The sequence below is a fragment of the Nuphar pumila genome, chromosome 5, assembly GCF_984573655.1.
Source record: "Nuphar pumila chromosome 5, dmNupPumi1.hap1.1, whole genome shotgun sequence".
Lineage (NCBI taxonomy): Eukaryota > Viridiplantae > Streptophyta > Magnoliopsida > Nymphaeales > Nymphaeaceae > Nuphar > Nuphar pumila.
The window spans coordinates 2,303,115-2,318,203 of NC_143253.1; the positions used below are offsets into that span (position 1 = coordinate 2,303,115).

The 15,089-nt window shown below is 41.8% G+C and overlaps 1 protein-coding gene across 1 annotated transcript; it reads right to left on the reverse strand.

The window, feature by feature from the left end:
* Positions 1-5,949: 5,949 nt before the first annotated feature.
* On the reverse strand, positions 5,950-10,571 carry LOC149836457 (uncharacterized). Its single transcript, XM_090006999.1, has 6 exons — positions 10,279-10,571; positions 8,984-9,076; positions 8,800-8,898; positions 7,920-7,961; positions 7,593-7,824; positions 5,950-6,453 (listed from the first exon to the last, which is right to left on the reverse strand). Exons 1-6 carry the CDS (start codon positions 10,396-10,398, stop codon positions 6,185-6,187), a joined length of 855 nt encoding a protein of 284 aa, XP_089863125.1. The 5' UTR covers positions 10,399-10,571; the 3' UTR covers positions 5,950-6,184.
* Between the last annotated feature and the right edge of the window lie 4,518 nt (positions 10,572-15,089).

Here is a 15,089-nt window from a genome sequence, read left to right on the forward strand (position 1 = left end):
TTGTGGAGCCTGATTCACTGTTTTTGCCCCTGCAGGAAGGGGGGTCCGGGGGCTCCCCCCGGCGCGGGTCGCCCCTGGCGGGGGGTTATAGGGGGGCAGCGCCCCCCCCAGAAGAAATTTTTTCTGGGGCTTATGTTTGGGACCCGGTTTTCAGTGGATCCGACCCGATTTGGTTAGGGTTAAGGTTGTCGCCCTTGCCTTGTTTATATTCTCGCTTTTCTTTCCCGAACTTGTAACTGTCTGTTAAGAGTAATAAAATTTCTCTCTGGGCGGCCGTGGTTTTTTACTCTCTCTCGGATTTGAGGAGAGGTTTTTCCACGTAAATCTGTGTTCTTCTTGTGTTTTGTTTGATCGTTCTTGTTCTTTGTTTCCTTTTGATTGTCTCTTGCTCGTGGTTTTTCCTAACAACTGGTATCAGAGCATTGGTTCGTTGGAGCAAGAATGGAAGAGGGAAAGATAAAGATCGATCGGTTCGACGGTAAGGATTTTGGTTTCTGGAAGATGCAGATCGAGGATCTGCTGTATCAAAAGAAACTGTATCAGCCTCTATCGGGAAAGAAACCAGAGACGATGGGGGAAGAAGAATGGCTATTGTTGGATCGACAAGCCCTAGGTGTGATTCGTCTCACCCTGTCTCGCAATGTTGCGTTTAACATTGCAAATGAGAAGACGACGGCAGATTTGATGGCGGCTTTGTCAAACATGTACGAGAAGCCATCCGCCTCTAACAAAGTGTATTTGATGCGAAGACTGTTCAATCTGAAGATGGTTGAGGGTGCCTCTGTGACAGATCATATCAATGAGTTCAACACCATCACAAGTCAGTTGAGTTCGGTGAGCATCGATTTCGATGATGAGGTAAAAGCCCTCATTCTTCTATCCTCTTTACCCGAGAGTTGGGGTGCGACGGTAACTGCGGTGAGCAGTTCGTCTGGCCAGAAGAAGTTAAAACTCTTAGAAATTCGAGATATGATTCTCAGTGAGGATATTCGGAGAAAGGAGTCGGGAGAATCCTCAGGCGCTGCCTTGAGTTTCGAAGGCAGAGGAAGAAACTTTCAACGGGGACATAGTTCAAACCGTGGTAAGTCAAGGTCAAAGGGAAGGAGTAAGTCGAGACCTCGTGGTGACCTTGTCTGTTGGAACTGCGATAAGAAGGGTCATCTAAAGCGGGATTGCAAAGCTCCTAAGAAGAAGAAGAACCAGGACAACGCTCAGTCTGTGAATGCAACAGTTGAAGAAACTACATGTTTTGAGGACGTTTTGATCTTGAGCGTGGACAGTCCGATCGAGTCGTGGATTTTAGACTCAGGTGCCTCTTTTCACTCTACTCCGTGCAAAGAGCTTATGCACAATTTTGTGGCCGAAAAGCTTGGTAAGGTTTATTTAGCTGATGATGAGCAGTTAGATATTATGGGGAGGGGTGATCTGCATATTAGGACTGCTTCTGGGTCCAAATGGACATTGCATAATGTTCGTTATATACCTGGTTTAAAGAGAAATCTGATTTCAATAGGTCAGTTGGATAGTGCCGGGTATAAAACGGTATTTGGACATGGTTTCTGGAAAATTGTGAAGGGAATCTTGGTTGTTGCACATGGAAGAAAATTGGGGACCCTGTACATGACTGATAACGACCGAGATATTGTTGCTTCGGTGAGTTCGGAAGCAGATGCTAAGTTGTGGCATTGTAGACTCGGGCACATGAGCGAGAAAGGGATGAAGGTGTTAGCATCAAAGGGACTATTGCCAGACTTGAAGTCTGTACACACTGGTTTCTGTGAGGATTGCGTGTTAGGCAAACAGAAACGGGTCAGTTTATCAAAGATCGGAAGAGAACCGAGGGCAGAGAAATTGGAATTAGTACACACTGATGTTTGGGGACCAGCCCCTGTTTGTTCCCTTGGAGGCTCACGATACTATGTGACCTTCATTGATGATTCCACTAGAAAGGTATGGGTTTATTTTTTGAAGAATAAATCTGATTTTTTTGCCACTTTTAAGAAGTGGAAAATAGAGGTAGAAAATGAGACCGGGCTGAAAGTGAAGGGGCTACGGTCTGACAATGGAGGGGAGTATGACAGTACAGAGTTCAAAGCATTTTGTGCGGAGAACGGAATTAAAATGAGTCAGACTGTTCCTAACCGACCACAACAGAATGGAGTTGCTGAGAGGATGAATAGAACTCTCAATGAGCGTGCGAGGAGCATGAGACTGCACGCAGGTTTGCCCAAAGCATTTTGGGCTGATGCTATCAATACTGCAGCCTATCTGATCAACCGGGGTCCTTCAGTCCCATTGGATATGAAACTGCCAGAAGAAGAATGGACGGGAAAGAAGGTAAATCTATCTCATTTAAGAATTTTTGGTTGTGTTTCTTATGTACACATTGATTCTGAGAATAGGGATAAGCTAGATGCTAAGGCCCAAAAATGTTACTTCATTGGATATGGCTCTAATTACTTTGGTTATCGTTTCTGGAATGAAGAAAATCGGAAAGTAATAAGAACTAATGATGTAACATTTAATGAGAATGTGTTTTACAAAGACAGGTCCAGTGTAGAATCAGAGGGGACAGAAAAACAAGAAGATATGATGAGAGAGATTGACTTGGAGGAAATCTCAACAAATACCCCTGTTGAGAATTCTGATACAATCGAAGTAGACTCTAACGTAGAGCCAACCACTCCTGCATTTGAGTTGAGGAGATCTGTTAGAGTACCTAAACCTTTGACTCGGTATTCTTCATCTTTACACTACTTACTGTTGACTGATTCTGGCGAGCCAGAACTTTTTTCTGAGGCAATGCAGGTGAAAGATTCGGTTAAGTGGGAGTTAGCAATGCAAGATGAAATCAAGTCTTTGCAAAAGAATGAGACTTGGGTGCTAACCAAATTACCGAAGGGAAAGAAAACATTGCTGAACAAATGGGTGTATAGAGTGAAAGATGAGTCTGATGGCAGCAAGAGGTACAAGGCAAGATTGGTAGTTAAGGGTTTTCTGCAAAAGGAGGGGATCGACTACACTGAGATATTCTCTCCAGTGGTGAAGTTGACTACCATAAGGACAATTCTTGGTATTGTGGCTGCAGAAAACTTATACCTAGAGCAGTTGGATGTGAAAACTGCTTTTCTCCATGGAGATTTGGAGGAGGAGATTTATATGGTGCAGCCTGAAGGCTTCAAAAGTCAGAGTAAAGAAGACTTGGTGTGTAAACTGCAAAAAAGCCTATATGGCTTAAAGCAAGCTCCAAGACAATGGTACAAAAGGTTTGACACTTTTATGTGTAACTGTGGATTTAGAAGATCCGAGTTGGACCATTGTTGTTACTACAAGAACTTTGGTGAGTCTTACATTATTTTGCTTTTGTATGTAGATGACATGCTTGTTGCAGGTTCTAGCATGCAAGAAATAAACATACTTAAGCGGAAATTGTCAGAAGAGTTTGAGATGAAGGACTTGGGCCCAGCAAACCAGATTCTCGGTATGCGGATCACTCGGGATAGAGAGAAGGGAACTCTAAACCTATCACAGGAAAAATATATTGGAAAAGTGTTGGAAAGGTTTAGAGTTCAAGATGCAAAGCCTAGGAGCACCCCGCTGGGAAGTCACTTCAAACTCTCGAAGGAGCAGTCACCAAAAACAGACGAGGAACGAGAGAAAATGGCTAAGGTCCCATATGCCTCAGCCGTTGGCAGTCTCATGTATGCCATGGTGTGTACCAGACCGGATATTGCTTATGCAGTGGGAGTTGTGAGCCGTTATATGGCGGATCCAGGACCAGAGCATTGGGAAGCTGTGAAGTGGATATTGAGATATCTAAAGGGGACATCAGGTATGGCACTTTGTTTCAGTGGGAGAAGTGCAAACTTGCAAGGTTTTGTAGATGCAGACCTTGGTGGAGACGTGGACGGTCGGAAGAGCACTTCTGGATATGTGTTTACATTTGGTAACACAGCGATCAGTTGGATGTCAAGACTTCAGAAATGTGTTGCCCTCTCAACCACAGAAGCTGAATATATTGCTATTTCTGAGGCCGGAAAAGAGATGGTGTGGTTGAAGAATTTTCTAAAAGAGATTGGCAAGGAACAGGACAAAAGTGTTCTCTTCAGTGACAGTCAGAGTGCCTTGTGCCTTGCAAAGAATCCAGTATTTCATTCAAGGACAAAGCACATTCAATTAAAGTATCATTATATTCGAGAGAAGATAAATGATGGGACATTGTCATTAGAGAAGATTCTTGGTGCCGAGAATCCAGCAGATATGTTGACAAAGGGTGTGACCACTGAGAAACTGAGGCTGTGTATTGCCTCAGTTGGACTCCTTCAATGAGCATGAGGGAGGGATGTCGTTTCAGAGATTCAGAGAAGAGTTTGGGAAGGAAGACAGTTGGAGAATTTTTTTTATCAGTCTCCAAGTGGGAGATTGATGAGTTGTGGAGCCTGATTCACTGTTTTTGCCCCTGCAGGAAGGAGGGTCCGGGGGCTCCCCCCGGCGCGGGTCGCCCCTGGCGGGGGGTTATAGGGGGGCAGCGCCCCCCCCAGAAGAAATTTTTTCTGGGGCTTATGTTTGGGACCCGGTTTTCAGTGGATCCGACCCGATTTGGTTAGGGTTAAGGTTGTCGCCCTTGCCTTGTTTATATTCTCGCTTTTCTTTCCCGAACTTGTAACTGTCTGTTAAGAGTAATAAAATTTCTCTCTGGGCGGCCGTGGTTTTTTACTCTCTCTCGGATTTGAGGAGAGGTTTTTCCACGTAAATCTGTGTTCTTCTTGTGTTTTGTTTGATCGTTCTTGTTCTTTGTTTCCTTTTGATTGTCTCTTGCTCGTGGTTTTTCCTAACAGGTTGCCCACTTGGGACCCAAAGGCAAATGCAGCTTTACTGTAGCTGAAGTCTAGGGCCCCAGAGACCCTTTGAATGGTTAAGAACCTCATCTAAGGTATCATGAGCCCCAGAGACCCTTTGAATGATTAAGGATCTCACCTAAGGTACCATGAGCCTTGTTGAATAATGACATGTTGCGTTGCCTGAATCTCAAGGGTGTCTGGCTCAGCTAGGTTATTGGACCTGTAAACCATAGCTATGACTCAATCCCTACATGAGCCAGCGTTGCAGACTATTTCGAATATTAGGTGTGCATGCAAGACAAATTACCAATAAAAGATCTTCCCAAGATCTGCCAATTCAGATTTATCAAAACTTCGTTAATTTACACAAGGTGAACTAATTCTATAGATTCAACAATGTATTCTAATATTTTTTAATCATTCTAGCTAGTTGTTCAAGGAATGCAAGAATTCAGAAGCTTATACTCCCTTCTTACAAGTTGAATTGTCACTCCGTGAAAACAGTATTTGAACACAAAAGTAACCTGGGAAATGTAACTTTTCACGCTGGAAATTCTTGCTTTACACGCTACCTGTTTCATGGTTTCTATTTAGATCATTGAGATTGATTGAGTTTTAGTTGGAGAAGTTCATGTGTTACTAGTTTTTTGTGTTTTACGTTTCTAGAAGCAATTGGCAGGCTACACAATTCCTTGCCCAACAATAGGTTTGTTTAACACTCAGGGATGTACAAGTCTGAATCCTCAAGCACAGACATCCTTGGGTTGTAATTTCTGAATACTGAACTCGTTTTTGTTGATCACATGAAAACACAACCGATATTTATTGTAGTGTTTAATTCTTCCATTGCATTTCTTTTACATGATATACTTGTGTTTAAGTGTATGAGATTAGTAGATAAAAGTACAAGGATACTTTCTGGTATCAATGTTTCCATTAGTAATTGGTGGCCACAGATATCCCTGCCAAATAACAGTTTGGTTTCACACTCAGGCTATTCAAATCTATGAATGCCTGAATGGTCAAGCTGCGATATTCTTGGATGATGATTCCGAAAAAAGAACAGATTTTTATAGATTATAATAAAGATGGAACCAAAATACTAGGAGTTTGTAACATTCAAATTTTCCATTGCATATCTGTTACACAGCAGAATCAAGAGTGCGTGTACTAAGCAGATAAGTATTATAATAGTTCTATGGTGTAATAGAAGAGAAAACTTCCATAAATAGCTTGAAAGTTTTTCTTTGTGATACTCGTCAAATTCCATAAGCATCCCGTTTGTCAAAACCATGTCCATTCATTTCACTGGATTTTTCTGTGTAATGCATGTTGCCCATGGTTCAGCTTTGAACTGTTCCCGCATTTTCTGGCTCCACAACCATTTCCTTGGGCTGATTCACTTCATTCAAACCATGTCCACTGTTCATGATTCCATTTGGGATGATTTCTGCATGACCCTTCATTGTTGCTTCTACTGCTATTGGTTCCTTGCTAGCATCAGCATGAGTTGCATGGCTTTCTTTATTGGTCTCCTCAAGATGGGATGCAGTATCGTGATTCTTTACTATACTGGCAACCCAGCTAGTGAGCTCTTTGGAAGATGCCTCGTCTGCCAAGACCATATTCATTTCAAAAGTTTTCCCACAGATACAACGCAAGTGAACACTTCGTATTTTCATGTGGCAGTTTTGAGTGAGATTCATTAATCCCAAGTTCTAGACCAACGGCAACTCAGAACTTCGGCTCTACCTGAGGTTGCCACTACTTGAGTTTGCCAAATCAAGATACGGTGAGCCGTCCTTTAGTCGTGAGGATTAGGGTGCATCTTGGCCTAGATAAGGGGGATTTGCCGCATCTTCCATCCATTGCAAGTGTTTCAAGCAATGTTGTCAAAATTGTATCAGCCATCAAATCGTTTGGCCAACTATTCAGGTGAATCGGCCCGATACCAATTCCAAATTGAATCGAAATGAATCGGCCAACTTTTAGCCAGCAGCTGACATTTGTCATAAATTATTGAAATAATATTAATAATAATTTTTAGCATTTATTTGATTTATTTGAAAAATAGCCGAATCTGGTCAGTTGCAACCTTGCAGCAAACGATGCCCCTCACGAGTTTCGAACCGTGATCATCCCACATCAGGTGACAAACCACGGTGACGGCCCTCGTGAGCTGAATCTAGTATTATCTTATCAGATTATGAAGTCTTTGTTTTGGATTCAATTGAAGCAGGTCCATGGGAACCCAGTGACAGGGCTGTCAATGGGTCGAGTTTGTACTGGGTACCCGAATCTGAATTCTCAGGTATGGGCATGAAAAGTGCCACCCCCCGAATAATATTTGGGCCGACCTGTACCCGACCTGAGCAATATGCGGGTCGGGTTTGGGTTATAATTTTTGCCTGGTACCCAACCCAGCCCAACTTTTTTGCTGGGTACTGACCCGACCCAGCTTTTTTGCCTAATACCCGACCTGAGTATTTTGTATGTATTTTCAGTAAAAATATATTTATGAAATTATGTGTGTCCTGGTTTATCGCCGACCCCAATTGTTTTGGGATGAAGGCGTAGTTGTTGTTGTTGTATTTGTGTCCTGGTTTGGGACTCCACTTTTGTGACCTAGCAAAACTCGGGCCCAAACCTGAACCCGGTCATTAATTATATGGGCGGGTCCGGGATGACCCTGACCTGGCCCTGACCTGACCCGACCCGTTGACAGCCAGTGATGCAAGAGTTGTCACCTACCAAGCTTTGGTACCACATGGCCTCTGGGATGCCTAATGACCAAGGGGCTCTCAAATGCTGCAAGCAGCTCTTCAGAGGGTTGGCGAAGCCAGTCACCGTCACCAATCAAATGTGCAGATTTCACCTTAAATTGCTCCTTGTAAGCAACTTGGCATATGTTTGGATCCCTGAACTTGCACCCAGAAATGGAGATAAAGAGCTTTATGGGCGGATGTTTCTTTAGCAACACCCCCTGAGAATTCCCCATGCAATTTTAGACCATAGATCAGAGACGGCTTTGAATGTTAAAAAGAGCTTAAAACATTGAAGGTTTCAGCAAATACCAACCTGGGCTTTATAGCCAAGAAGAAGAGCTGAGATTGTCGCTCCCTGAAAATACAAACATGATGTATGAGCAGCATGTGTGCGTCTATGTAATATGAGATTGTTATAGGGGTTGAACTCAGTGTGTGAGGTTGTTTTGACTAAAAATAAACCCATGGATATGTGTTCAACATTGTCAAAATAGTAGGAATCGACTCTTGGATCGTATTTTATTGATGTAAAATTATGATTTTATGAAGTTTGAAAATTTTGTAGTTTGTAAGCTGTTGATGTTTCAACCCTTGCAAAATCTTGCATACATGGAATAATAACATGATCTAATCACTAATTCATCTCTACAAACCCAACATCTCAAAGGTTAAATGTGCCAAAAATATGAAAAAGTTAAAATACTACAGTTTTATACAAGGGGTTCCTTACACACACACACACACACACACACACACACACACACACACACATATATATATATATATATATGTGATGTTTTTTGAGCACCTAAACCACCTAATAAAAACCATAGGTGTACATCTTCTCAGTTAGACTTCATAGATTTATTCAGCCATGTTTTCTCAACATAAAAATAAGATTTTTTATACTATAAAATTTTAATACATTGTGGGCTGCTGATTTTTAAAGATCTTGAAAACCCTTCATGTAAGCCACATTCACATAATTTAAGACTTTTTTTTCACTCAGAAAATCGGTGCAGATGATATGTATGTATGTCTGACAAACAAAAAAGCTTTAGAACTTTGAAAATTTTATAGCTTCTTCTAGGCGGGTGTAGGTGTGATCCCCGAGCCTCCTATTACCTGCACACATGTAACTAGTGTGTGCATCCATGTGTTTTTTCTCTGTAAAAGAGAGAGGAGAGAGGTACCTGAGAGAAACCAAGAAAGCCATCAAAGGGTCCATTCTTTTCTATATAGTCACACAGGTAAGAGATGCACTTGTCTAGATTCGTGTACACGGTAAAGTCCTGGTGAGATCAACTCTCAGTATTGAATGCACCAAAATATGTAATATACAACCAAAATGAGAGGCTTGGCGAAGGGTAGTAGTACCTTATCATATTGGAACCATTCAAAATAAGGTGGTGGGAAGATGTCCTCAATGTCTGATTTTCCACCGGCAGGAAAGATGCCATCAGGGAAGTCCTACGACCAGGTTACAATTTGGTTACTCAAAGCACACAGGCGTTTATTTCATGCCGACAGAGGCTCTCTTTCATAAGAAATAAGTCCTCTTTTCTATAATGGTTGAAACAAACATGTCTATGCATGAGAAATACACGGACCCACATAATAAATGTAAAAACACCGCTTTCCTGTCAAAATGGGTTCATATATACCTCTCATGGCGAACCACTTTTTCTCCAAAGTGGCCTTTTCAAAGGAAAGAGGTTTCCCTTGTGTGGAAGTGTAACAAACACCCCCTTAAGGGATGTTTGGAAAATTGGAGGGATGTTTAATTGGCGTGAGAGAGATCCTTGGATTTGAGATTCAAGGATCTAAGAACCAACTCCGCATGCCCTGATGTGGACAGCTAGACTACTTAAAATTGACATCCCACAGAAATGTGAGAGAGAGAGAGAGAGAGAGAGACCATGCCCAGCCTGTTTGGTGAATGTACCTTCCACAATACAAGGAATTAAGGTGGGGTTTCAGATTCTTAGCTAGCTAAAAAATTTGGTTTCATCACCATGGTTGGTGCTGCCCAGCAAGCACCTGCCACGTCTGCAGGCACATCCATCTGGGCCCCCACCCTAGTCCGAGCAGCTATACCACACAGTGTGGCAAATATAGATGCGCTGCTTAGTGTGCATGGCATCCTTCCTTCAACACCAGCACCTGATATAGTAAATTAAAACTCTGAAAATTCTTATCCTTTTTTATTCCGTCACTTGTTTGGCTTAATACATTTCCTGGGAAATTCTTTTGGTTTGTCTTGGAGGCATGTTTACGGTCGGTGATCACCAATATGGAAAATAAGAGAAAAAAGTAGGTGAATCTGGGTGTAAAACTAATTATTCCAAAATCATACTTCATCATTCTTGGCGACCCCAAATCAACACCACCTTTGCGAAATTGATAGCTATCATCTGCCATATGTTAAGAATAATCTGAATGAGGTCACTTTTTATGCAGCGGCATTGCTGCTGATGACCATCCATCTCAACATTTCTCGAGATGTTCACCACACCCACCTCGAGACATCCCAAGATGGGTGGCTGTCAAGCAGGTTGCTGCATGCCCACCATGAAGCGAAGCTGCATATAATGTGTCAAGGGAAATTTCAAACCTTGATGGATGGATTCTCTTGAGAAAAGAAAAAGACTACGTGTAAATAAAACAGGTACCAATTCAAAATGTTGGAAAATGGTAGGATCCCATCTGCTGATCTGCTTCTGCAAGAATGCACCACTGGTCCTAAACCCATGGAGGCAAAGAATCTTCATCTTCTTCTCAATTTTCTCCATTTTTTCTTCCTCCTCTCTAACTACTCCGAAGCTTAAGCATATTTATAGTAGAAGTGGCCCTGCAAGCTCATCCGCCAGTCAAGTCATGACCTTCAACCACCAAGTTGGTCTTCATGATGTTTAGCCAAGCTTAGCATGATACTTGATCGAGCTCACTTGGACCATTGCTACATCCAATTGAACCAAGTCAAGTTTGGTTTTAATGTCTTCATATGTTTTTCTCAACTGCCACCACATGGGTAGGTAAGCTTGTTTTAGGAGAGACTGGTTTGGTGTGTGGCCTTCACGTTGCCAACCGCTCGCTAGACCTTTTATTTATTGCTGGACGAGCCTTTTCTAAGTTTATAAATGCCTTGAGGTTGCCTGGTGCATTGCTTTGAAAGCGAATCCAACCAATTGATCTCATCTTTCCAAATGAATTGTGATCCATGCTTACTATTACGGGTGTCAACGGGTCAGATTTACCCAGACCCAACCCATACCAAACCCCATAGGGTCCGGGTAGGGTGATAAATAAGAAGACCCGATTAAGACCCAGGTTCGGACTCGATGTAACGCTCACATGTATCATGGATTCGCCTTATATATATATATATATATATATATATATATATATATATATATATATATATATATATATATATATATATATATATTTCATCACCACCGGACATCTCACATGATGGAGGTGTGTGTGTGGGCCCCACTCTCCTCACGGTTCCCAGGTGACATGCCGGGAAGGCATTTTTTCTAGCCTTCCAAAGCAACCCGCTATATATGCTACCTACCTACCTACTTGGGATCATGTTTATTAGATCAATCGACGCCTGATCATGTATATTCCATCACCACCACACATCTCATGGAGGAGGTGTATGTGGACCCACTCTCATATATATATATCACGGTTTCACGTTTGCGTGGGGTCCCCACTCTCACGGTTCCCAAGTGGGTTGTGCGGTTAGGATTGAATGTTAACACGTCGCTACCTACATGGTGGGATTTCTATTTTCTACCCGCTAATAACAGAACCATTTGAAGCTGAATCTTGAAGAGAAAGAAAGCCAAGAAAAGGCCCCAAGGAGGGTTGGTGTTCGAATCTCATGGGCGTCGCCCTTCTGCATAAGCCAATGAATGCTTAGCATAGGTGCTCGGGGCAGGGGTCCTAACCTCACAGTTTTATGCTGTCAGCAGGACGACAGTAGGTATGGCATGCAGGCTGAGCCAGCACAGCAAGGTCTTGGTGCCGGGTGCGGTTTCTTTGGGTTATAAAAAAAAAAAAAAAACATAGAGCCAAAAAGCCATACGCCGAAACAAGAAAGAAAACAACCCAAACTAGACCAAGAACACAGAATTTTACGATCCAGGATCCCATCGAATCTTGAATGTCCAACCCTAAGACGATAACATCAGGTTGCATTTGTAGACTCATTCGGACATCTCTATGGACAAACTTGTAAACAACTCGAGACACAACGACGTTCCTCGGCCCATACCTAGGGGTGGCAATCGGGTCGGGTTGGCGTGTCAGCATACCTCAACCCGAACCCGACCCGTTTATTAAACGGGTCGGCTGTGGCAAACACGAACCCGACCCGTTTAATAAACGGGTAACCCGACACGACCCGCCAACCCATTTAATAAATGGGTTGGGTCGGGTAAACAGGTTTTCAGGTTCGCGGGTCAGGTTGGCGGGTTGACGGACCGGGTTGGCAGGTTGGCGGGTCGGGTTGTCTGGTTGATGGGTCGGGCAGATGGGTTGGCGGGTTTACCCACCTGCCTAACCCGTTTATTAAACGGGTCAGCCGGGTTGGCAGGTTGGCATACCCCCAACCCGAACCCGACCTGTTTAATAAACGGGTTATGCGGGTCGACCTGTTTATTAAACGGGTTGGCTTAAGCCCAACCCGAACCCGCCTAAGAGGCGGGTTGGTGGGTCATGTCAGAAATTGCCACCCCTACCCATACCTACAAAAGTTTGAAACGGCAATTTATTGTCTAGATTTTTCTACTGAGATTTTTTTGTTTATCTCCCATTTTTAATTTAAAATCAGTTAAAAATAAATAAACTAAAATTTAAAAGATATGAAAAATAGAAAATGGATCATTTTCTAGGTCTTGTTCATAATTTAAACATCTAAATAAGATCATTTCCTTCATAAGTAAATGAGATCATTTAAAGTTTTTGATTCCCAAGTGGATTTTAAGAAACCGTTTTCCGTTCTCAACATAAACGCATTATTCAAAGCTTCTAATTTTCAAGATGAATTTAGGACATCGTTTTCTATTCTCATCACTTTCCAAATATGGGCTTTTTAAAACGTTTCCTTTATTAAATATTTGAATATGAGTGAGAGAGAGGCAACGAATTTAATGCGATTTTATTGAGCCGAAAAATGCACTTAAAATAAAATTAAAGCAGTTAACTATCTCCTTTTTTTTTACTTCACGATTAAAACATAAAATATCGTGATAAAAATGTAGTATCTATGTTTTAACGAAAATTTTGCCTTACTTTTCAGTTTAAAATGGTGTCTCGGCCACGTTTATGATTTAGATATAGATGGTTCAGATTCAGATCGAATGTGGGCAATACCATATTCGACTAATTGGATGTATGGATCCTTAGAGTGAGATATAAATGTGCATTTGGATCAGAGTTGGTTATGTTTAATCAATTTGTTTTTGGACTGGGATCAATATTCCATGCCTGATTTGAATCGCATTCCGATACTGACCTGGATTGAATCCCTTGCATTTTGGATTCAGATTTAAATCTACCATGATCCGACCCTTCTTGATCTATTTGCATGCTTACTTTTCCTTCCCAGCTACCTGCTGGTGTTTTGTCTCAAAACTATTAAGTTAAAAGCCCACCGAGAGCTTATTAATTAAAAATTGAAAATTGAAAATTGAAAATTGAAAATTGAAAATTGGATTTTGAACTTTAGATATTAGACGTTGGATTTGGCTTTGGATTTGAACTTAGATTTAGGTTTGATTTGGTTCGGCTTAGTTTGGTCATGATCATGCTTGAACTTTGACCATTTTTTTTTGTTCTTGGGACCATTCTATATCCAAGACCTTGACTGACCCATTTAATAAGTTTGACCAACTAATTTAGACCTTGACCCAATCCACCCAATTGTTGAAGCCACCTTTGACCACCACTTTGGCGGTCCAATTTTCCTGCATGCACCATTTAATAGTCAAATGTCTCTGTATCACCCTCATTTATTCTAGCCCAGTTGACTACCTTTTGGTTTTTGAACATTTTTTGATATGTCAGGGTTATTTCTGACCCGTTGACTGCTCTTTCCATCCTTGGACTTAGTCAAGCTTGTAACTCTCCTCCTCCTAACCATTGGATCCTTTATGGCTAGCAGTTTATCCAGTCCAAACCCATTATTACTAGTTGTTGGGCTAGGGCTTATATATACCCCAACCCTCTCATATTCTTTTTACCATTGACAAGCTCTTCTCTCTCCTCTCTCTCTCACGAGCTCGTTGCTCTCTTGTGCTCTCGAAAGGTTGTTTGATGGCTTGTCCAATATTAGACAAAATGAACAAAAAATACAACATTGGCTCTGTTCATTCTGTTCTTTTTATTCCATGTCCAACAAATGTCCATTGTTTGTTGGAGAAAGAATGAAGAAGAAGAAGAAACCCTAATCAATGGAAAAATAACCTAATCAAGAAGAAGAAACCCTAATCAATAAAATAAAACAAAAACCTAATCTATAAAAATGAAACAAAAATCCCTAATCTACGAAAACCCTCACATATGAAAACATAAAAATGCCCAAAAAAATATTTGATTCAAACAGAAGAAGAAAGAAAAGGGGGAACCTCGCCAGCGACCTCATACCCGTCGGCCTCGTGTCGCCTCGATGACGGTCTCACATCGCCTCAATGGTGGCCTCATCCCCAGCATCGGTGCCCATGATCCCTTGGCTGCCAAGGAGAGAGAGAGAGAGAGAGAGAGAGAGAGAGAGAGAGAGAGAGAGAGAGAGAGAGAGAGGACCCCTACCCCCGATTTTTTTTTAACATGTTCCCCATATCCTGATCTTTTTGTAACAGGGAGAGGGATGTTACAAAAAGAACACCTTTTTGAAGATGTGGCGGATGCCATTCTAAGCATCCACTGCATCCAACGTTTGTTGAAATCACCATCCCCGGATCCATTTCATCTCATTTCAGGCGGGGTATAGTCATTCAAACATACCCTAAAGCTCTCTCTCCACAGTGTTCTTCCTGTCCCTCTCTCAAGTGAGTTCAAACCTTAACATAGTCAAGATTATATTGAAGTTAAGCTTATTATCAAACCTAAATTGCGCCTAGGCTTACCTAATCTAATCAAGAGGTTATTCAAGGTGGTCCATATCGAGTTTCTTGATCTCATCAAGTGCATGGCCGACCTTCGTAAGTAGGTAAAAGATTGGATGTATCTTAGAAGTCGAATTGAAAAATACCCATTGTACAAGGACTTTGTCTTAAATAGGACTTGGATCGATCAGTTTAGACCTTGATCCAATCCAACAAACCATTGGAGCCACCTTTGACCATGACTTTTACTTGGTCCAATGTCCTTGCATCCAACAACTATTGGTCAACCATCTTTGTTTTTAGCCTCATTTATTCTAGCCTAGTTGACCATTGACTACCCTTTATTTTTTTTTTATCTTCTTTGA